This window comes from Scatophagus argus, chromosome 8, assembly GCF_020382885.2.
Source record: "Scatophagus argus isolate fScaArg1 chromosome 8, fScaArg1.pri, whole genome shotgun sequence".
Classification (NCBI taxonomy): domain Eukaryota; kingdom Metazoa; phylum Chordata; class Actinopteri; family Scatophagidae; genus Scatophagus; species Scatophagus argus.
Window position 1 is genome coordinate 9835342 of NC_058500.1, and position 21669 is coordinate 9857010.

The following is a 21669-nucleotide window of genomic DNA, read 5'->3' on the forward strand; positions in this document are numbered from 1 at the left end:
TTCCAGTTATCTGGTGATTTGTAATTATGGGACTTTGAGAATGGGAATGTGTTTAAGACAAAAACGTCTATGTTATCTTCTGTGTTTCTTTTTTATTCTTCCACCTTGCTTTGTCCTCCTATCATGGTCAATTGAAATGAGCTGCTTTCCCCTTCTGACTATGATGGTAGTTTGAGTGCAAATTAGAAACACATTGCTGTAATGAATTGCAAGTGGTCATGGGCTGAAATAAGTGCTTAATTGAAGTCCTTTTTTTGCCAAACATTTCCTGGTTTTGCTACTTTTTTTTAGGTCTTACATGATAAGTAACAGAATATCTTTTCATTTTGGCTTGTTGGTCAGACAAAACAAACCATTTCTACTGTGTGGTTGCAGTAGTTGCAATCCAAAGTGGTCATATCTTTAAACTCGTTAGAGGCTGTTCCAGAAGGATGTTCCTTACGACTAAAGTACTAAAGTACCTGATGTTTAAACAGTCAAATTTGAGTGCAGCTTAATTTATAGGGTCAAATATTGTCCTGAAAAAAATATTGTGTGTAAGAGCCATTTTAAGCCATTGATCATATTCTTGATTTATGTCTGAGACACAACAGTTAACCAGGAAGACATGACATTTCAGTGCACATCACGTCATGTCATGTCATATGTCATGTTATGTAATTTAATTGTAATATAGTGGCTAAGCCTAAACTTGAACCAACTGATGGATTCCATAGACGGTCAGTAATAACTGACCCCGTCTCTGCAGCGCAGGGTATAATGAGGCATCACCTAATTTCAGTTTTAATGGTCAGGTTTCACAGTCGGTGCCGACTGTGTAAAGCAGTTTGGATGTGTAGTTTTCACCAAAGCTGCAAGCTGACCAGCACATTTTAAACTGGCACTGCACTCCCCATCTTAATGTTGAAATTTGTTTAATAGCAGGACCCAATAGTAAGGACACTGTGCACTACCTAAAATTTGGGTCCTGAATCACATCAGATGAAAAAGACAAAATGGCAGTTGCATCACATCCTCAACCTCTTCAGATATTGACTTTCTTTTATGAATTGCATGTATATTGACTTATTCAAAGGAAAGATATATATGTGTGGGCGTCTGGATGTCTACATGCATGTCCTTATACTGTCACATCTGCTGTTACCAAGGAAACCCCGTGGGGAGGCAAAGAAGTGCCGAAAGGTGTACGGCATGGAGAAGAGAGACATGTGGTGCACAGCCTGTCGCTGGAAAAAAGCCTGTCAGAGATTCACCGACTAATCTGGTCCCCTTCCCGCATCCATGAGATGAGCTCTTCCTCACCTCAGAGCAACAGCCAGGTGGACTCTTCCACTGAGGAGACAGAGGGGGTAGAGATTTCTTCATGACGGAGCTCTCCGTGCTGCTTCCTCCAGTCCGCCTTCTCTCTATTTTCCATTTCTAAATACAAAGAGAAAATAAAACTGGTGGGTAAAAACAAAAAAAAACATCAAGAAAAAAAAAAGAATTTAATGCAGGTTTGGAGACTTTTTCTAAGACTGAAACTTTTTCACTCTGATCAATGAGGAAAACAAAACATTTAAATTGATTCTGAACCTTCTCATTTGATCTTTTGTTTTTCTTTTTCCATTTTTCACAGCTCGACTCAAGGCAATGTTTAAAGACTACAGATAAGCTTTTTTGGTATGCTCTGTTGTTCATTATAGGAATATCATGTAATCTACTGTTTAATGGGGTGGATCATGACTCTTTGGAAGTTCAAGGGTTAGCACCAGATTTGCTCAGTAAGACCTCTGTAGCATATCCGTTTTTCATTGTCACTGGTTAAGGGACTTCAGTTCAGATCTACCAAAGGCGAAAAAGCCTGTTCACTTAATCCTGAATCTCGCATCACTGTCTTCTGCAGCCTTACTGAATATCAACTGTATGTTAAAGTACATATTGTTCAGTATCTATTACCTGCGCATTAAGCAAATTCAGTTCATTAAGCAAATTCAGCCAGCTATACTTCTTGTAATTTTGCAAAGATGCACAGAACCCTAACATTAAGTGGTACAAAAAGTTTCCCCTTGACTTTGCAAAATATTTTTGAGAGATGTACACAATATATAAAATATATTTCCCTCTGTTCTTCTCTGTACTTTTACCCTAGAGAAATGCACCTTGAAGAAATAAGTCGTCTTTTAGAGTATCACTGTAACCACAGCGTATGTCTGAGAGAGTGGATATCTATTTCTTACATAGAGTTTATTTTCAGCATTGAATTGCTGAAGCAACTAGCAGTTGCACTGTGCAATCAGCAGAGTTTCTTTCTTTGTGGTTGTCATTGTTGTCGTTAAGGTGAGTTGAGGCAGAAAGGCTCAGTTTTCTTCCTTTAACAGATGATGTTCCTGATGGGATCATTTACCACAATGACACGTGAATAATTGCCCTTTGAAAATTTAACTCAGAGTCTGACCGATGTAATTTGTGCATGTAGGTGAATAACTTGGAAATTGTGACCCAACAATCATTACTTACCTTACCTAGTGCACAAATCGTGGTTTCCTGCAACACAGGAGGGTTCCTACAAAAGACAAATATGGTGAAATAAGTGAACTTGTTATTCTTTGAAGGTTACCAGCCTAAAACTGGACCCCTGCAGGCTGTACTTGTAATTGGCTTAAGTGATGATGTCTTCTTGGTGATAAGAATGATGAGCTGAAGACAAAACTAAAACTATTTTTTTATTTCCCCCTCATTTGTAGCATATATTCATTGTTAACTTGCTTCCCGTGAATCATAGCCTTGTTAATTTATTTATTTTCATAGCCCAAAATCGCAAACTTCCAACACGTGACTCGGATTTAAAAAAAAAAAAAAAAAAAAGAAATAAAAAAATGAAACCTTGGAGAGGTGTTTTTTCTGACCTGCTCTCAGAGGTGGAGTCGTGACCGTAGATATTTTTATATTTTTGAAGAGATACACCCTCGTGCTGTTTGTTTGCAGCTTTTTGAATGTAGATTCTGCTGTTTGTCCTCTGCTCTCTAAGCGCTCCTCACACTGACCTGACTTGACCTGATCACCATAGCAGCGTGTGACCAACACTCACACACACACACACACACACACACACACATACACACACAGAGTGCCTTTCCTCTCCTATACAAGCAGACTCTTTGACTGAGGCACAGAATGACTTCAGAGCTCTGTGCCAGACCTGTACTACCCCCACCAACCCCCTTGTCACCATATGGTCACTCACGCTGTCTGCTACTGGCTGAAAACCATGTTATGGGAGACAAGTTATCACTACTCAATGAAAGTTGGGAAGCGGAGGCTTGACTGTTAATCAGTGGCTTGAAGTCAGTGGGCAAAAACACATGAAGCACAATTTTTAGGTAATGATATTTCATTCACTTCCCATTAAAAACCACCATTTTGTTTTCAAAATGAGTTATCCTGCCTGTAAGCCATTTATTTCAGTGGCATCCCAGATAAGCTAGGTCTCTCTCTCTCTCTCTCTCCCCCTCTCTCTGCTTGTGAGAGTGGTCTGCAGACCTCTTCTGGTCAGAAACTTCACAAAGTGCCAATGAAAAGAACATAAAAAAGGAAAAAGGTATACTGACCTAATGAAATTGCACTACACTGCACTGCGCAAAGACGTGTTTTTATACATGGACATTTTATATTCATAAATTTCAAAGTGAAATTTCAAAGTTTTTTTTTTCTTTGAAGTGGTGGAGGGGGGGGGGGGATGTTGTCACTGCCCTTTGGAATAAATGGGGTGTCAGGGATAGGGGTTCTGTACCTCTGGGGTTCCCCATTCTTAACAAGTGATCTTGACAGTTAATGTCTTGCTCTCTGTGTCAGAGTTATTGTAGTAAACATAGTGATGCTGGCCGTTGTGGTTAGAAGTGTGGTACTGGGAAGTACACTGTGGTACTTAGGTAGTCACTTTGCCTTTCCTTGGAGGAGTGCCAAGGGCCAAAAGCAGCACCTGCCTTGTCTCAGTGATGGGAAAATATCGGTCTCAGTCAGTGGCTATACATTATCTTCATGATGCTTTTACAGTGTTTTATTGCCTGGAGTGTTCTGTTTTTTCCACAAGACTCACACACTTTTTTAATCCATAAAGCTTAACTTTGTGCTTTTTACTTAAAGCAAAACAGTTTTCTGCTTATTTACATTTTACTGAGCTAAGGTAGTAGCTGTGTAGATACTGTTATTAGTGCTGGATACCACTTTTAGTTTGGTCATTGATGGAGTGTCAAATGCAACCCGTCAGGTCTCTCTCCATCCTCAGCGTAAACACTGTCCACCAGCAGGATTAGAGGCCACGTTAAGCTAACACGTGCCTACGTTTGATGGCCACTATTCCATTTATTTTGGGTTTTTTTTGGTTTTTTGCACTAAACTGGCCTGTGCCGATCAAGGCCCATCAAGACCTCGGCTCAGTGATGTGGGTCGTTGCACTGTGGCCTGGAAGAACTGTGGGTACAGAGTTGCTCTAGTGCACAGATCTTGGACAAGAGAACTTCAATGGTAATTGTTTGCGAAAATAGATCAACAGTTACAACTTTTGCCTAGAAAATGGGAGATGGAGATTGAAGCTGACTGTGAACGGGTGTGCAGGGAAATCGAGCGGAGATTTACAGTCGATGGGAAGCAGGCACGAGGGACGCAGTGACGATATTGATGGATTTGCAGTTTCAGGGCTTTCTTGTACATATGCAACATTAAGAGAACCATGAGGCTTTTTTTCATATATTGTTGTTGTTTTCTTTGTTGTATCTTGATATACGAAAAGTAAACTTTTTTACAGTATAGTTGCTCAGAATATTTTCTTTCTTTTTCTTTTTCTAAAAAAAAAAAAAAAAAAAAAGTCGATTGAGAAGCTATAGTGAACATAACACATAAAGATTCAATGTATATTGTAGCTTAGAGGCAAAGGGGAGAAAAACAAAACATGTTGAATGTAAAACCTACAAAAGTAACGTCTTTTTTGTTGTTGTTGTTGTTGTTGATGTTGTTCTATTTGCTGGCTAGTTTGTACTGCCTGTTGTGAACCTGTAGTGCGTCCTGGTTCTGGCATCCAAATTTTTTAACACCCACATACAGCTGTCGCCACACTGCAAAATCATATCAAATAAACCAACCATGCAGTATTGCTTTACTATCTTACTTTGTGCAATGAGACGCTTTATAATGGAACAAGAACTAACTTGAGCTTTTGGTGACGTCTGGGCTACTCGCTCACACTTGCTGTTCATCTTTTGTCTTTCTCCCTGCCAAATTGTCATTATTCTGAATGTGTGTGGTTATCATTCTCGTAGATGTTGTTTGTTGTTGTTGTGACGTTAAGTTGTTGTTAGGCAGGATAACCTTCGACCTTTGGTCACAATGAAAATTTTGTCCTTGTGGGAATCTTAATCCTGCCATGCACATTCCAGCAGACAGCACGGCTTTTAGTGTCTTCCACTTGTTTCGTAGTAGACATATCCTTCCCATTTCCTTTTCACTACAGTGATTCTTCTCTGATCTAATCTATCCAGCTTTACTGTGGTCCCACCCAAGCCTTTACCCAGTATATTAAGCTAAACTAAACCCTTGAAATGTGCATTGAAAAAGCCTTTTTTTCACATATGTCAAAATTTATGTGCTGCTTTCTTGAATGTCAGTTTTCATTTGTGTGTAAACCAGCAGCAGCCAAGCCAATAGATCTCTTTCCAAATCAAATGTAATGTAATGCATTGCAATGGCAGCTCCACTCAGTCTTCTGCTTCTTCTTCTTCTGAGCTCTTATTGTTTGTCCAGGCTTTGACCCTCTGTCTGTCAGTTCTCTCATTTGATGACCATTTGTTCCCTCTTGTTGTGTTTTTACTGAGCCTTACACTGGCTGGTGTGAAAACTGACTTATGCTTTTTTTTCATTAATTGATTGATTGATTGATTGATTGTCTGGTTGAGTTTGAGGTTGTTTTGCATGTCTAGCATCACTCTTTTTTCCCCTTTTCTTTTTTGTTAGGAGATACAACACTGAAGGGTTTTATGTGTAAGATTTCCCCTTTCAGTAACTGATAACCCAAGGCTGATGTGGTTTGTTTTCTTCCAAATGTAAAAAAATGCTCAGCTCAGCCTGACACACACACACACTCACACACACACACACAACTAAAAGCATTTTGAAGCAAACGTGATGTCAGCCTTGGGTCTTCACTGGAAGACAAGATTTCTCCTGTGTGTGGCCTCGGCCTCTGGCCTTCATCAGCAGTCCCACGCACATGGAGGAAGCACTTTCTGAGGAGTGGTGCACTCAAGGAGTATTTGTGTGAATGACACGCCTATGATTAGTGCTTGAAAAGATGGATGACCATGTATGATGCTGATAATGTGATCTATGTGATGTAATGTGATGGAAAGAAAATAAACCTGAACGGAAGAAGTCTGCTGTCAGATTATTTATGTATCTTTTATATGAGGGAGAATAAGAATCTGTGTGGATAAATCGCTGCAGGAGATGTTTATAATGACAAATTGTCTAAACAAGGGAAATGTGACAATGGAAGATCAATAGACAGGACTCAGTCCAGTCCTCGGTCTACGTTCTGTGACTTGTTTATCCTGCCCCCTTGTGGACACTTTGTGGTTAAGACAACACTATTCCCATGAAACCTCCAGCAGGCAACGGAAAACAAAAGGCACGCCACACGTTGGTCACTTCTTTACAGCAGCAATTTCAAAATTTATTGAGACTGATTGGTTTTTGCAAATAATAGTCAAGCTAATTCTTCCACTAAACATGAAGTTAGAAAGAGGCTTGGAAGGCCGGCGGGACAACCCCAACATCAAAACAGGAGGCTCATGGTTGGCTGTAAAAATGTTTTATGATCAGTACTGTCAACCGAAAAAATATCTGCACAAGAGCACTTAAATCTGCCCAAAACAAAACGGGTGTAAAAACAGGACAGGTTTTTTTGATTATTTAACACATTTTGTTACAAACACAGGTTTATGATAATCATCAATATAAAGTCAGTATCATATTGAACAATATTCCCAATGAAAATAAACAAAACTCAAAACTCAAGCTTCAAGTGCGACCTTTTACAAATTAAAGACCCTCTGAAACTTGAGAGAGAAAATAAATAATATATAATAGTAATATAAATTCGTATATATGAAGGTATACACACATCACTCTTAGTAGAACAAAATCCAAAGTAAAAAGCGACAATTTTGAAATATAGTATAATATAGATATACCCATATCTATGGCTTCATGATTTGCACGTGTGAATCAAGCTATACAGGCTAAATGAGGATTGCAATTTGTACACGTCTAAGAATACCCATAATCATCTGCAATAGAGCAAACAGTTCCAGTTTTGCATCGTGTGGAATGAGACAAGTGTGTGCAGATGCCGAAGACGTCGCTTTGGTATGACAAAATGAGCACAGGCATGCAGTTAAGACCACAGAATCAGGGCACAAAAGGTCATCAACACACGGTGGGAAGGAGAATCTAGTTGCCCATCATGATTTGTCTCTTTGAAGTTTTATGCTCAAAAAAACAAACCAAAGCAAAAAAAAAAAACCAAAAAACATTTTGCACCACTAATCTGACCAGTCGCATTTTTAGTAATCTCTATCCATCGACACAAACACGTACTCGTCTCTCGGAAACAAACGCTCTCACAAGCACACGGGTGAAATGTCATTGAGGCACATATTGAGGGGTTGATGGCAGACGTTTTCCTGAAGTACAACCCAGTATGAGGAAGAGGACATACAGTACAGGTCGTGAGAAGAGCGCAGGGCCGGGGAGTCACACATACATCCACAATGTCTCTCAGTGGCCACAGCAGAACCACAGGACAGAGATTTGTCGCCGATCATGGGCTCCTTCCACACCCACCATTGACATTCATAAAGATCCTAACTCCATTGTCTTTCTTCTTTTACCCCCCCCCTCCCAAAATACAGCTATTTAAATATAAATGGGTCAAACAAAAAACTCAATAAATAATACAAATAAAATAAAGACAGTCGCTGGACGTGAAGAAAGCATCACAAATCGCGTTGTACTGAGAGTTTCTCGGTGGGGGGCTGGCGGGAGTCGTTGGCACCTGTAAGCAGAGAGGCCTGATGTGTGCAACCTGCACTGGCAACAAAATGTTTCCCAGAGTTACTGCTGCAGTGCTCGCTTTCCCTTTGTGTGAATAAACAAGTAGAGCCAGTAAAACACTGGCAAATAGAAATACAGCATGTAGACTCAACACTCTGTCTGCATGTTGCATTTCTTTCTTGATTGTGTGTCATGCGAGGCGTGAGACGGGAGAGACTGTAAAAATGAAACGAAAAAAAAAAATAATAATCAGCTCGGGTTTAAGATGTCGTCTTCTAAATCTAGCTGGTCCTTTCACACAGCCCTTCATATTCACAATAATACCATAACATGTGCACTTTTTTTTTTTTTTTAAAACTGTGACAAATAGTGACAGGTTCAAAAATAAAAACAATTCAACAACAGAACTGTTAACCACAACAATAAATCCAAAAGCACCTGCACACACAGACTGTGAAACAAAAGCACTTCATGTATACAAGGTACTAGATTGTTTTTGGTTTGATATTAATCAATTAGTGTACATTAGTGATGCAAAAGCGTGTGTTAAATATACATTTCAATCAATATCTAACAGAGAAGGTTGACAGTGAAGTTGTTTCTCCCCTTTGTAAAAAAAAAAGCAAATACGACAGAAAAAGCGTAAACTGGCACAATAAAAGGTTGATAAAAGCCCCATGGCTTGCTGTCCACAACAAGGCAAAGTATAAAAGCTTTTTTCTTATACAAGATATAAAATATCAAAAAAAGAACACACAATAAAGCTTAGCATCCAGCACTTAATAATAATTAATAATAGTAACATCAACAACAGTAATCATAGATCTGATAATCATAAGCTGAATTGTCAATAACATGGAAATAATCTTAAGAAATCAATATAGACTTTTTTCTTCTTCTTTTTTTTTTTTTTTTTTTTTTTGTTTGGACACCGGACACTCAAACATTCTCGCATACAAACACCCATCCTGCTCTACTGAACACAGAGCGCCAAAGAGGAGGGAATGACTTCTCAAAAATTAGGAATCCACAAACAGGTTTTTCAATAAATAGCTGTTTAACAAAGCAAATTAATATTACACTCAATATCAAACCTCGGAATTTCAAGCACAATTTTGATCCTCTTCTTTTAACCTTAGAAAGCCGGAGAAAATATATCACAAAAAGAAAGATTAAACCATGTAAAGAGTCTGCATATTCAGTATTGAGAAACTGGAAATACGTGACTGACCAAGACAGAAAAAAAACAAAAACAAAAACACAAACTGTTTTCAAAAAAGAAAATAAAACAAAAAAAAAGGCAGCTCCTCCTCAGGTGTGGGGGATGTGGCTCTCACGTCCAATCATCACAACCTCCAGAGACAGCAAGAGAGACAGAAAGAGTTAATAGTGTAGGTCATATGGATCCCTTGTGTGCTTGTGTTGATTTTCCAGACAGGAAAGCAGAAGTGATGTCCACTTGGTGTATAAAGAGGGTAAAAACTCTTACACACACACTGTAAAAACCTCTTTCGATCTCTCTCTGCCTTGCACACATTTCACTCCCCTTTTAAATTCAAAAAAACAAAACAAAACAAAACAAAAAAAAACTGTATGTACATTAGTCAAATTTCCAGTATTTGTTGGAATGGATCGATAGAAACCATGTTGGTAAACTTAAGTGAAGAAAAGACTAAGGACCCCACTGAAAGGCAAAGGCTATATAAACAGCAATCTGCGCAAAGATTCAGTGATTTCTAATTCGCGATAACAGTCAAGAGGACATAAAGTATATCCTTAAAGGTAGGTGCGGTCACCGAGTTGTTTAGGTAAGTAAAGATCAGATCCAAAATGTAAACCACGGGTTCAGGGCTTTGATAGGAGTCAGTTGTCATTAAAGTGCAAGTCTGTGGCAGTAGGACTCTGCAACAACTATGTGCCATCGAGCTGCCCGGTCCTCTGACACGCGTAGCTTTGCAATAGATTTAGACTCTCCTTTCACTCGTGGAGAGACACTTTCCTCAGAAGCATGACAGCCGAGGCAGGACCACCCCTCCAACACATCCCCCCCCACCCCCCCACCCCACACACACACACACTCCTGGCTTTTTCCCTACACTGTCAGCGATCCTTGGTTTCCATGGTGATTGTGGTGGCAAACATACAAAGTGGCAGTCTAGCACTGGCCATGTCCTTGGCAGCGTCCTCGTTGATTCCTGTTGTGACAGAGTAGAAAACTACTGGACTCTGGCCCGAACCCTCAAGAAAAAAGAAACACAAAAACACTGCATCAGAAGTAAAGGAGGTAAGCAGAAAAAGCCTTGCACTCGAGCCACCTCGTGACCACTCTTCTTCTACTGTGGCAGTCAAGGTTGAGAATAGCCTAAGTGTGTGTGCACATTTGTGTGTGTGTGTGTGTTTTTGTGTGTGTGTGTGTGTGCATTTGAGTGTGTTTACTCATAATGATCATTGTCGCGCATCACCCTACAGCATTTCCATTCAAAGGAAGGCCTGCCCACGGTGGGACGAATGGGTAAAGAGAGCAGAGGATTCTGCTGGAGAGATCGCAAGAGATCTTCAGAGATTGGTCAACGAGCCACTGACGGGAACCTGACAGATTCTAGGAGATCCAGGCGAAGTCCCTCTCGCTCCCGTTCTGCTGCTCCCCCTCCTGTGCCGAGGAGTCACTCTCCTCCTTTTCATTGTCCAGTGCTCCATGTGCCTCAGTGGTCATCCCTGAGTCCTTCCACTTTCCCCCTTCCTCCTCTGCTTCTCCCATCATCTCCCCGTCACCTTCAACCATCATCTCCTCCTCACCCTCTCCATCACCGTCGCACTCCGCCTGGTCATCGTGGAAACGATCGCCAGGATACAGCTCCTCCTCCGGAGAGATGTCTCCTCCCCCCTCCCCGTTGTGGTCCAGCAGCGCGGCCATGCCCCGCCCTGAGCAGTCGGCGCAGACGCCGTGACGCCGAGAGCCATGTTTGATTCCAACACTGGCTGCCGACATGAAGACTCGGCTGCACACTTTACACACATACTTCTTGTCTTTGCTGTGGACCTGTTGGATGGAGATATATAATTTCAAAACTTTAATGTTGGCTTAAGGTGTCATTTACCGCCCCCTACTGGTGTGTGTACAGCCGCACTCACCAGCGTGTGCCTCTTCATGTGCTCCCTCCTGGTGAACTTCTTGCCACAGATTTCACACGGGTAGGGCCTCTCACCTGTGTGGGAGCGCATGTGCCTCTTCAGGATGCACTGGTGCATAGCAGAGAAACTGCAGTAGGGGCACTTGAACTTTTTACGGATCACCGTGAAGTCATTTACTGTAGCGACAGAAGGAGGGAGGGAGGGAGGGAGGTGTGGTGTAGAGAAAAAAGAGGGGGGGGGGCATCAGTGTTGAATGAAGCTTGTTTAAATAAACCAAGACGTCACTTTTCAGTTATTACATTTAATTAGCAGCATGGTCTAGAAATGTACCATCAACTCCCATGGCCACCCCAATCCCAGTCAAAGCTACAGTTGCCCTGGAAACAGCTCTTCCTCCATACTAAAGCAATAAAAGCAAAGAGATACTATAAACACAACAGTCAGCCTGCCTTAGTTGCTCTAGAAGGTCTCTGCTATGGACAGCGAAAACACAAACAGAAAGACAAACAGAGACAGTGACAAGAAGACTGAAGGTTGGGAAATAAAATCACACACACAAAGGCAGGCCTCAGCAAAAGAATAACAACCCCCCTCCCCAAAATAAAATAAAATAAATTAATAACATGTCCCTATCTTGTGTAGAGGGCTGGTAATCCAATTATCTCAAGGTCTAGTCTAGACTTAAATGGTAGTTAAGCCAGGTGAAGGGCATCCAAGTTAAAACAGTGTATGTGTGTGTGTGTGTGTGTGTATGGTTGTGTGTGACGTGCATGAGAGAAACTTTACAACCAAGGCGTACACTGTATGACCCTGAGACATCAGGACAGGATTTATGAGTAGACAAGCACAGCACACACTACTGTACACATCTACTGTTCACAAAGGTTGAAGGGGGTTTAAGGGCTGGTTGGTGGGGGGTGGGGTCACACACACACACACACACACACACAGTTCAGGGTTATAAGCTGTAAGTGAGACAATATAATTACCTCCATCAGCAAATCGACTTCTGCTCTGATTAAACACTCGACAAAAAACATGCAAGTTCACATCAACTGCACAACAGATTTGAGCATCTTATTCACATTTTGTGTTTTGAGTGGCAAGTTAAAATGAAAAGACAAAGGAATATCGTGGCCGTGAGAATATGCGCATGACACACAGACAGAAGATAAAAACTAGCGAGAAGTTTTCATATTTTCCGTCACGGTTTAATTACAGCATTAAAAACTACAAGCAGAATGTCATTCTGTTTAGAAAAGTACATATCTGTGTACAGTACATGGGTTTTTGTTCAGTGAGAAAATCCACTATCTAGAATGAAACATCTTTCAATATTTACAACAAAACACATTAAAACTCAAACATGCCACACAACATCCATACTGTATTTGCCACTCCTACTCAATGGCTGGCTCTGAAGCGTTCCTGATGGGTTTTTGACTCTGAGCCTGTCAGTCTGTTTCAGCAGCTGTTCAGGACAGAGTGTGCTACCTGAGAAATGGGATTTTGTATTAGAAGGGATCTGGCATTTGGGAGTTCCCTGTGTATGTACATATACACAACAACAAGGGGATACAGTCCCCATATTCTACTTTTACTGAGCACATGGAAATTACAATTATGTGTGTTGGGACTGACCATGAAATACTGGAGTGAAACACAAGTGGATATCTTCCCTTTGGGTATAGTATTCACAGTATGGGTGCACACAATACATCTTTACAAGTGGGCTGTATTGAGGAAAAATCTTGGTTTATAGTTGCAGGGTTTGAAAATTTGGCAGAAATTGGTGTGAATTTACATTAGCAATAATTCTGAAGCCAGTGTTCATGCTGTTTCCAGTATCCCGCAGTTCTGCTCGGGCTCTACAACACCCTCCACCTAACTCACCAACTCCTTCATTCTTTCCCTGCATTTTCCCACTTGTCTCACTTGATCCCCTATTTTCTACATTGTACTCACAACCACACCATTATCTGTCTGCAGCAGTGACATCACTATCTGGTTTAAAGGGCATCTGCTCCTCGGTCCACACTTCCTCTTCAGATGAAGGTTCAGGGGTTAAGAAGGGCCGGAGCCGTGAAGGACCAATTACTGTCCAGTCTGAGCCACGCTCAGCCACTAGAAGACTTACAGATTCTGGACAGAGAGAGAAAATGACACCACCCAACCCCCATACGAGCTGCTGCTGGTCTATTGTTTTAGCCTGCTTTGTCTCGTTCAACACATCCCCTCCATCTGCACCGATCAGACGACACTCGCTGGAGGTAATCATGTCAGACTGAGGACCGAGGACAAGCTTCTACGTGTCCAGTGGATGTGATTCCATGATGGAATTTCTTTGTATTTCTTTGAGTTGCAGTTTAAAGAAAACTAACCTTGTTGTTGTTTTTAAGTAAATTTTTAAATTAGGTTTGATGGTACTTTTGCAGTTAATTGAGTTGCACTGTGACAGGTAATAGAAATAATTGGATGTGGGTCTGAATTTTGCTTTCATGCTGTAGTTCTACAAAGTTCCTGCAGGTGGTGTGGTTGTGTGCGCTCTGAGCCACAGCAAAGCCTGGCAGAAATGAACTGTGTCTGAGTATCTGTGTGCCCCTCTCTAAGAACAGAACACCCTAATGCAGGGGTGGACACAAAGATAAAGATCTCTCTGCCTAAAAAGGAGAGAAGACTTTAGTCAGACTGGTGACTGGCGGCAGAGAGTCAGCCGTTTAGATCTGGAAGGCGTAAAGACGTTTCCCCCACCCCTTCGTCTCTCCACTCGACACCACAGCGGAAAGTTAGTCACCTGCTCATGGGTCCACTCAGTGCACACTGAAAGCATTTACAAACCTACAGATAATTTAAATAAAATTCTCTACATATATGTTCGGTCACTTGTTTAAACCTTTGCATAGCAATTGTGCATTGTTGACACGTGAGCTGTTGATTCCTGCTGAATCGCCCTTTAAAAAAATAATAAGTTAAAAATAAGACATGAAATGTACCAAGTTCTAAAAAAAAAAAAAACAGAGGTGCCCCTAGGTATTTGTAATCATGTCAACAGACACTCGATTTTCAAACGAACTCTTCCCTTCTCAGTGCAACGTTACGACAGAGCGTTTTTGGCATGAACGTACAACACGAGAGGATTCGCTGATAACCGATGGGCATGAATGCATGTAAATAAGCCTGCAGCTTCTAGATACACTCTCAGTTTTCCACATTGATGCTGACTTTGTGATTGTCAACTTTCATCTCTTGTGAAAACCGCCATAGTGATTCTATAACCCCACCCTGCGACATTCTCATCCCAGTGCTGCCTTCCAGTACAGCTCCTGGCATTGACCCCACCTGGCAGCACACTTTAACATGTGTCGCCAGATTTTTCTGGGTGCTAAAAGCCTTGGCACAGGCAGGGCAGGTGTACCCTCTCTCTTTGGAGTGCACGGAGGACAGATGCCTGTGCAGGTCTGTGCGGTCTCTAAAGTGTTTCAGGCAGTACACACACTGCATCAGCTTTTTCTTGAAGTGGATGGTCTTCTCATGCCGGTCTGCGTTGGATTTGAGGGTGAAGCTGGCAGGGCACTGGGAGCAGAGGTAGCGCGCCGGCGCAGACTCGGCCATTGCAGGGCGGTAGAGAGACTGGTGAAGAGGTTGTGGATGGTAGGGCTGGGTAGGTTGCTGGTGAGGACCCTGCATGGCAGGCCAATCCAGGGACAAAGCCATCAAAGACAGGGTGTGATGGAACTCGTGCTCCCTGAGATGCTCCAGGCTGCTGAACAGCCGTTTGCACAGGGAGCAGGCAAACCCCTGCGAGGGCCAGGCACCGGGCTCTGGCAGGAGCCTTTTCCCTGAGCCAACCTCTTCGTCCAGCACCCTCAGCCCTTTAGTCCCTCTGCCAGCCATGGACACTGACGCAGGAACAGTCAAGCCACCAGCAAAGCCCTCCTCGCCCATCTGATCCCTCTCGACAGGAGGTTGGTCACCTTCCAAGGCCGAGAGAGCGAGAAGGGAAGCGAGAGTGAAAATGAGAAAAACAGATAAGGTACAAAAGGTATCTATCTAAAGTTATCCGGACATGACAACTTTTAAAGCTTAAACCATACCTGTGTCGTATTCTTTCACATCACCTTTGTCTTTTTCACCATCCTGTAAGCAAAAACACCCCGTTAAGGCACACACACACATTTACAACGAGTGTATAGATTGTTGCACGGGCATGCAGGAGGCAGGCAGGTGAGACAAGCTGTGAAGGCAACCGCTTTTCCCATATGTGAGAAACAGAACTGAAAAACAGAAAAGTACAAAAAAAAGAAGAGAAAAGAAAGATAACAATGATTTAAAGACATAGATAAATTGTTAAAAATCAGTAACTTAACACAGAAAACATCTTGCAAACAGCTGACAGCTCCTGGATGCTCGAGTTGTCCTATGAGACACAGAATGAGCAGTTACGTTGATCTACAGTCTTCATAATATCATCTTCCTGGTGCTCACACACTCAAGCCCCCCTTGGGTGTGAGCAAGGTGCACAAGACACCTGTCCCCTCTCTTTTCTCTCATCTACATCCCAAAACTCGTTCCTCCATCTACTCTCCATCAGACTCCTGCCATTCGTTCACCACCACCCTTTTCTCTGGCCCTTACACTCCTCCTCCTCCTCCTCCTCCTCCTCTCTAAGAACAGAACACCATGCACTGGGCAAACAGATGGCTTGTCCGTAGAGATAGGGAGGCTTGTTGGGAGGCAGGTCCACTGAAATCAAATGCTGCTCCTAAATGCTCACCAGCACACACACACAGACTGGCACAAAACTCACAACCACACATGCTCAAACTGCCATGCTCACTCTCTCTCCCTCACTCACACACACACACACACACACACACGCACACACACACACTGAACACAGCAAACAATTTCCTGGGCTGCGAGAGCAAACCTTTCATTGTCTACTTGTATTGATTCTACTCAGTTTCATCTCAGTGCCTTGCCTGTTATCTGTCATCTCTAAGCACAAGCTGCCATTGTCACTAGACGTGTCATCTCTAATGTAACCACTATAAACTACATTACCACTAATGCTGAGCAAAGACTGTTGTCCTGGCGGTGGATTCGGGTCTAGCTATATTAAAAAAAAAAGATTGCACGAAAAGGGAGACGAGACTGAAGAATTGGAAATCTGAAAGGAAGAGTAAACAAACAAAGCATACAGACAAGAAAGACAAACAGGGGAAAATAGTGTTTCTTCTCTGATGTAGAAGGAAATATGCCACATTCCACACACAGAATGAGATACAAAGAGGGGCTGAGAGATGATGTGCTTGTGTGTAAAAAAGACTTTCCAGTGTTGAAAAACGATCCCCATTAACCTCTATTTCCCCTCTCTACAACCAATAGTCCCAACCCCCAACTCATTACGACACGATCTCCATCCCCTCAGCCCCCCTCAGTGTGTTTGCAGAAACAGGGTGAAGTGGCCCTCTGGATGCTCATCTCCACTCACAAACTTTCATCTGACTGGAGAAGCTGCACCCAGAGAACAGCCTCCGCCCTGGAGACGAGCCAGGCTCGGTGTGCTTACCTCAGGCAGGGTGGAGGGCTCTGGGCCCTCAGGGGTCTCTTCCAGTTCCATGTCCAAGCCTTCTGAGTGTTGCAGGGGTGCCCCAGCCCGCAGACCGGGGGACTCCAGGGGCCGAGGCTCAGAGGGGTGCAGAGGCGTGGGTGGAGTGGGTGGGTAGTATGCTGATGTTGATGATGGCAGTAGTGGTGGTGGTGGTGATGGTGGAAGATGAGGAAGAAGAGGAAGAAGAGGAGGAGGAGGAGGAGGAGGAGGAGGAGAGGAGCCAGCCCCCTGTTTGTTATGAATAGTGGCCCCCGTGGCCCCTGGCCGGAGCGTGCTGCAGTAGTTGCTGGAGCGGAGCCCTGAGGAGCACAGGAAACGAGTCTCACCCACCCACTCACGTACAACTGCAACTCTGCTAGCAGCTGGCCACCAGAACACAACGGGAGAGAGTGGGCAGGGGGGCACACAGAGGCTGCCAGTGCTACACTATCAAACACTATGGAGAGGGGGAGGAAGAAAAACTCTGAAGTTTCACTTTCCACCAGCCGAGGGGAAAGGGTTAGGGCTTCTCTTCTCTCTTTCTCTCTCTTTTTCTTTCGCTCCTCTGCTCTCCTTCTCCTTCCACCCACATGCGTGCGCAGAGGATGGCAGTGTGTGTGTGTTTTGTGAGAGTGTGCGCATGTGATGTGTGAGCGAGTAAAATGCATATAAGGAGAGGGCTTGAGGATCCTCTGTACCGTGGAGGGAGATTGTTTTGGAGAGGAGCCATCTTGCAGCTCAAGTGAAGACTTTTTGTACGCGCAGGGTAAAGGACGACTACATCGACCATGTAAGATGTTTACCGGCAACAAGTTAAAGCATGCTGGATAAAGAATTTCAAATTTCTTTTCCAGACCTTGCACTCCTCATAACACAGAGGCTTTTCTTTCCCCCTGCTACATGAACATCCCCAATTGTACTGAGGGTGCATCGCTTTTTATTATAGTGCATATGAATCAAAGTATAATGTGCAGGTTTATTCTGGATAGTGTGTGTGCGGATACGAGTATGTGCAAGTGTGGGCAGCGTTTTGGGGAATGTCTCCAGAGTTATGCAGTGGGTTAGCCATTCATTGCCCTCCTCTGCACAATGGACAGAATCACACAACCATGAGGCTCGACCGTGGACGGATTCCTGGAATGTTAAACTACCGCGCCCGACACTCCCCATTCCCACTTACTGAGAACACACACACACACACACACACACACAAGTGCTCAACTGCCATCTCCTCTTCCCCACCCCCGGCAGTGACGGGAGGAACAACACTGAGAGGGAAATGGAGACGGAGACTAAAAGGATGAGCTGCAGGTGAGAGGGAGCAGCTCATTAACAAATGGTGTTCTGGCAGCGGACGTTTCTTAAGAAAGGACTACCATGTAATAACTACGTCAGCGGGGTTAAACAGTGTCAGTTCAAGCCTCCTGAAGAATTCCAACATGCGACTGTAATTTTTGCAATCTTGTCTCACTGAGTTTAATATTGCAGTGGAGTCTGGCAGGCTTTAAAGGAAACAAATAACAGCAGGCTCACTCACTGCAAAGTGACATGAGTAAAAAGAGGTAGAAAGAAGAAAAACACACGGTGGTAATTGAACTGCTTCAACACAGAACGGCTGTAGAGGAGCTAAAAGGGTTTTGTTAAAAAAAAGGTTCAGAAGTAGTAGCAGAAAAACATATTTAAAATATCAAAAGGAAGTACCTGCCAGGAAAAAGAATGGCCCCTTACCAGTGTGACCTTAATCACTGATGTATTGTTATGTAATACATTATTGTGTGAGCAGCACTTTATTACATATTTGGTAAAAAATTACACTAATTTTACCTGTTTTTTTAAAAGTGTTAGATAGTTTAATATATATCAATAAATAATAATTTGCACCGAATGATGTTTTAGAAACTCGGAATATATTATGAACATAAAACTTGTGATAAAAAGTACTGTATTTGCCTCTGTAGTAGAGCAGAAGTATAAAATCAGCATAAAGTACATGTGCGTTGGAATTACTTAGGTACACACCAGAGTAAATGCACTTTTGTGTTCACACTGTGTTCCACCATTGATCAAGAACAATTACGTCTGTTTAGGTTTTAGGGAAGCAATTACGGTAAAGTGATTAACCGACTGCCAATAGCTAATCAACTAAAACTTGGTAAGTCTGTTAGGAGGAACTAGCCTGATAGGATTGGTGACTCAGTTTTGGAAAGGTCCTGTAAACAATAATCTCTGTGCAGTTTTACTCCACTTTTGTTGTTTTAAAAATATGTTGGATGGAGGTAAGAGATGTTTGAAAAAGTGCCAGCAATTGCAAAAAGCTTATATATATATATATATATATAAAGTGGATTAGGTGACCATTAATAGAAAATATCTCTGGCAGATTGAAAGTTATTACCATCTCCTATATCTATTACTGCTCTTCCCTTACTCTTGTCTTTAGAAAGGAAGGCAGGGGGTATGACACTGCCATAAAGGATCCAGATTTTAAATCTGAAAGGTCTTTTGCGCCAGACTGACAAAATGTGTGTCACAATCATAAACAAAAATAATAAAACCTCTAGAGAGAGGCCACGGAGCCTGTGGGAGCTATGGCACAGGGAGAGTCAATTTTCAAAAGTAGATGTGAAGTGATGAGAGCAGGCAGTGGAGAGAAAAGTTCAATAATGTCAGTATGATCCCTAAAGTTAATTGGATGTTCTTTATAGCTGGTACACGGTGGCAGTGTGGACAGGTGCGCAGGGATGGTCCAGCAAAATCCATTGTCTGGCATTGATTGTCTGACGTACAAAGGGGCAGTGTGGCCAAATCCCAATGATCCTAATTGGATTCAGAAAGCGGATTGACAAACTGGTTCCTTTGCGTTTTGGCAATCCGTATGTTAGGAGGATGTAGCCGATGACACATGCAGAGGGAAGCAAAGAGAGGAGCGTCTGAATCGCAAGCCCTGTCAACAAGGTGAGGCTTTAATCAGTTTGGTAAACGTAAAGAGGTACTTAGTGGTTAAACTGTACAACATTGATTCTCCGTTTGGGCTGATTTTGGATGTAGGAATCTTTAGGAGAAACATGTTTTATTAAACAGTCAATTATACAGAAAAGAGAGTACGAGAGAAAGAGGAAGGGAGGGAGGGAGGGAGGGCGGGCGGGGGAGACAGAAGCTCTAAGTCAAGGCCTCTGCTGATACTCAGTGGTCTCTCCTGAGTTGGGCCAGGTGACCTTGCTCTACCTCCTCTCTGCCTAGATCAATACTTTCCCAGGATTTTAAAACCAACATACTTTGATGCTCCACAGCGGAAGTAAAAGATAGGGGAAGAGAGAGGAGTGAAACAAATAAGAAGGAGCTGCAGGAGTCGGCCAGAAGGGGAGGGAGGGAGGGAGGGAGAGTGTGAGGGATGAGTATTAAGGAGGGGTGAAGGAGAAATAGATGGAAGGAAGGAGGAAGGATTGATGGCGAGGAGTAGAGCACAGAGGGGGAAAAAAGGACAGGAAGGATGTTAAGCAGGGGTGAAGGAGAGGCAGGGAGGAGAACAGGAGGAGGGGGAAATAGGGCTGAATGAAGAGTGGGAGGGAGGGAGCAGCGATCTGTCAAACCAGGCAGACTTATCCTCCGCCCAGTAATCTGAGGTACAGTGTTTATTTTCTGTCCTCATTTAGACACAGGGACAGACCCGGGGAGGGAGGGGAGGTTGTTGGCCATCTCGACAAGCCTATTTCCCCAACCCCTATTGTGTAGGGAATTCAAAATAGGGTTTGGCTAACCAAAAACCTCCTCGAGGTTTCTTCTGTGACAAATGAAATACATCTATAAAACTCATTCAACATGTGTTTTTTTTTCTATACAGGGAGCAAATGATTAACATTCTCTGAATTCTCTAAATTTCCTATTCACATAGTCAAGGCTGGGTGTATCTGTAAAGTGTGAGTGTGTATCAAAAAGCCTCTTTTTCTCTTTTCTGGAGCTTGTGAGGCTGTCTATCTGTGCTGTGACAGCATCTGATTCTCCTCTTTAAGCCAACAGAAACATCTCAATCCCACACACTTAACACTTGCACAAAAGGGGTGATGTGATGTGACGTTCAGTTGCGAGCACGAATGTGCAACTGCGAACGTGTGTTTTGGTCCATTCAGTCTTGGCCTGGTCTTTTATTTTGTAGGTGAGTGGGGCTCAACTCGAAAGGCACGACTATGCTCGGAGTTGTACCCTTCCTATGCTTTTCTTCAGCTCACAAAGACAGGCAGAACTCGGGACAAAAGATCCAATTACTAGCCAGTGAAAGCAACGAAACACAAACACACGAGTTGCACACACACACACACACATACACACAGAGAAATGTGCCCACGCGGACATGGACTCAAGCAAATATACGCTCACGCTAGCACACACACGGAGACACACACATGTAGATACACTGACAGTTTAACACCCTCACTGAAGGCAAAAATCTGACTGAACGATGAAAAATGTCTTGTTAACGTGAGAAAATGAAGCACAAATAAGGATTTTAATATTATTATGATTAAAGAATTAGTTTTTCTAAAAGAGGCTTTAAGTGGAAAGTTTTCATTGATATAAGAGTCATTTTACTGTTTTTTGGTGAGATATTCATACATGATTATTGAAGGCTTGACACAAGTAAGAACAAAACTACACATACAGGTTGCACACGCATGCATAATCTCCCCAAAAAATGATTTGACGGTGAACAAACACTTAAATGAAACTGAAATTTTTATGTTTAGTTGACAATCACGATGAAGATCATAACTTAATATCAATGCTGGTCATTTTTTTGAGGATACAATTCTCAAAATCATACTTATTTCAAAGGTGCTTTCAAGAGGTAGCAGAGGCAT

General features: G+C 42.7%; 2 protein-coding genes across 9 annotated transcripts in view; one reads left to right on the forward strand and one right to left on the reverse strand.

The window, feature by feature from the left end:
- slc2a4rg (SLC2A4 regulator) overlaps nucleotides 1-6405 on the forward strand; it is a 36115-nt gene extending 29710 nt beyond the window's left edge. For all 4 annotated transcript variants that reach the window (XM_046396454.1, XM_046396450.1, XM_046396452.1 and 1 more), the window contains one exon: nucleotides 1149-6405. In XM_046396454.1, coding sequence (XP_046252410.1) covers nucleotides 1149-1260 — 112 coding nt within the window. In that variant the 3' untranslated portion in view covers nucleotides 1261-6405. The remainder of the gene's footprint in view (nucleotides 1-1148) is intronic.
- A 272-nt stretch (nucleotides 6406-6677) lies between these two features.
- Nucleotides 6678-21669, reverse strand: part of zbtb46 (zinc finger and BTB domain containing 46) — a 58074-nt gene continuing 43082 nt past the window's right edge. For 4 of the 5 annotated variants that reach the window (XM_046396446.1, XM_046396444.1, XM_046396445.1 and 1 more), the window contains exons 5-7: nucleotides 16793-17133; nucleotides 15315-15357; nucleotides 11816-15194 (exon numbers count right to left, since the gene is read on the reverse strand). In XM_046396446.1, the coding sequence (XP_046252402.1) occupies nucleotides 14419-15194; nucleotides 15315-15357; nucleotides 16793-17133 (1160 nt within the window). In that variant the 3' untranslated portion in view covers nucleotides 11816-14418. Of the gene's footprint in view, nucleotides 11129-11220; nucleotides 11397-11815; nucleotides 15195-15314; nucleotides 15358-16792; nucleotides 17134-21669 lie in introns of those variants that run through there. The other variant, XM_046396447.1, reaches the window with a different exon arrangement.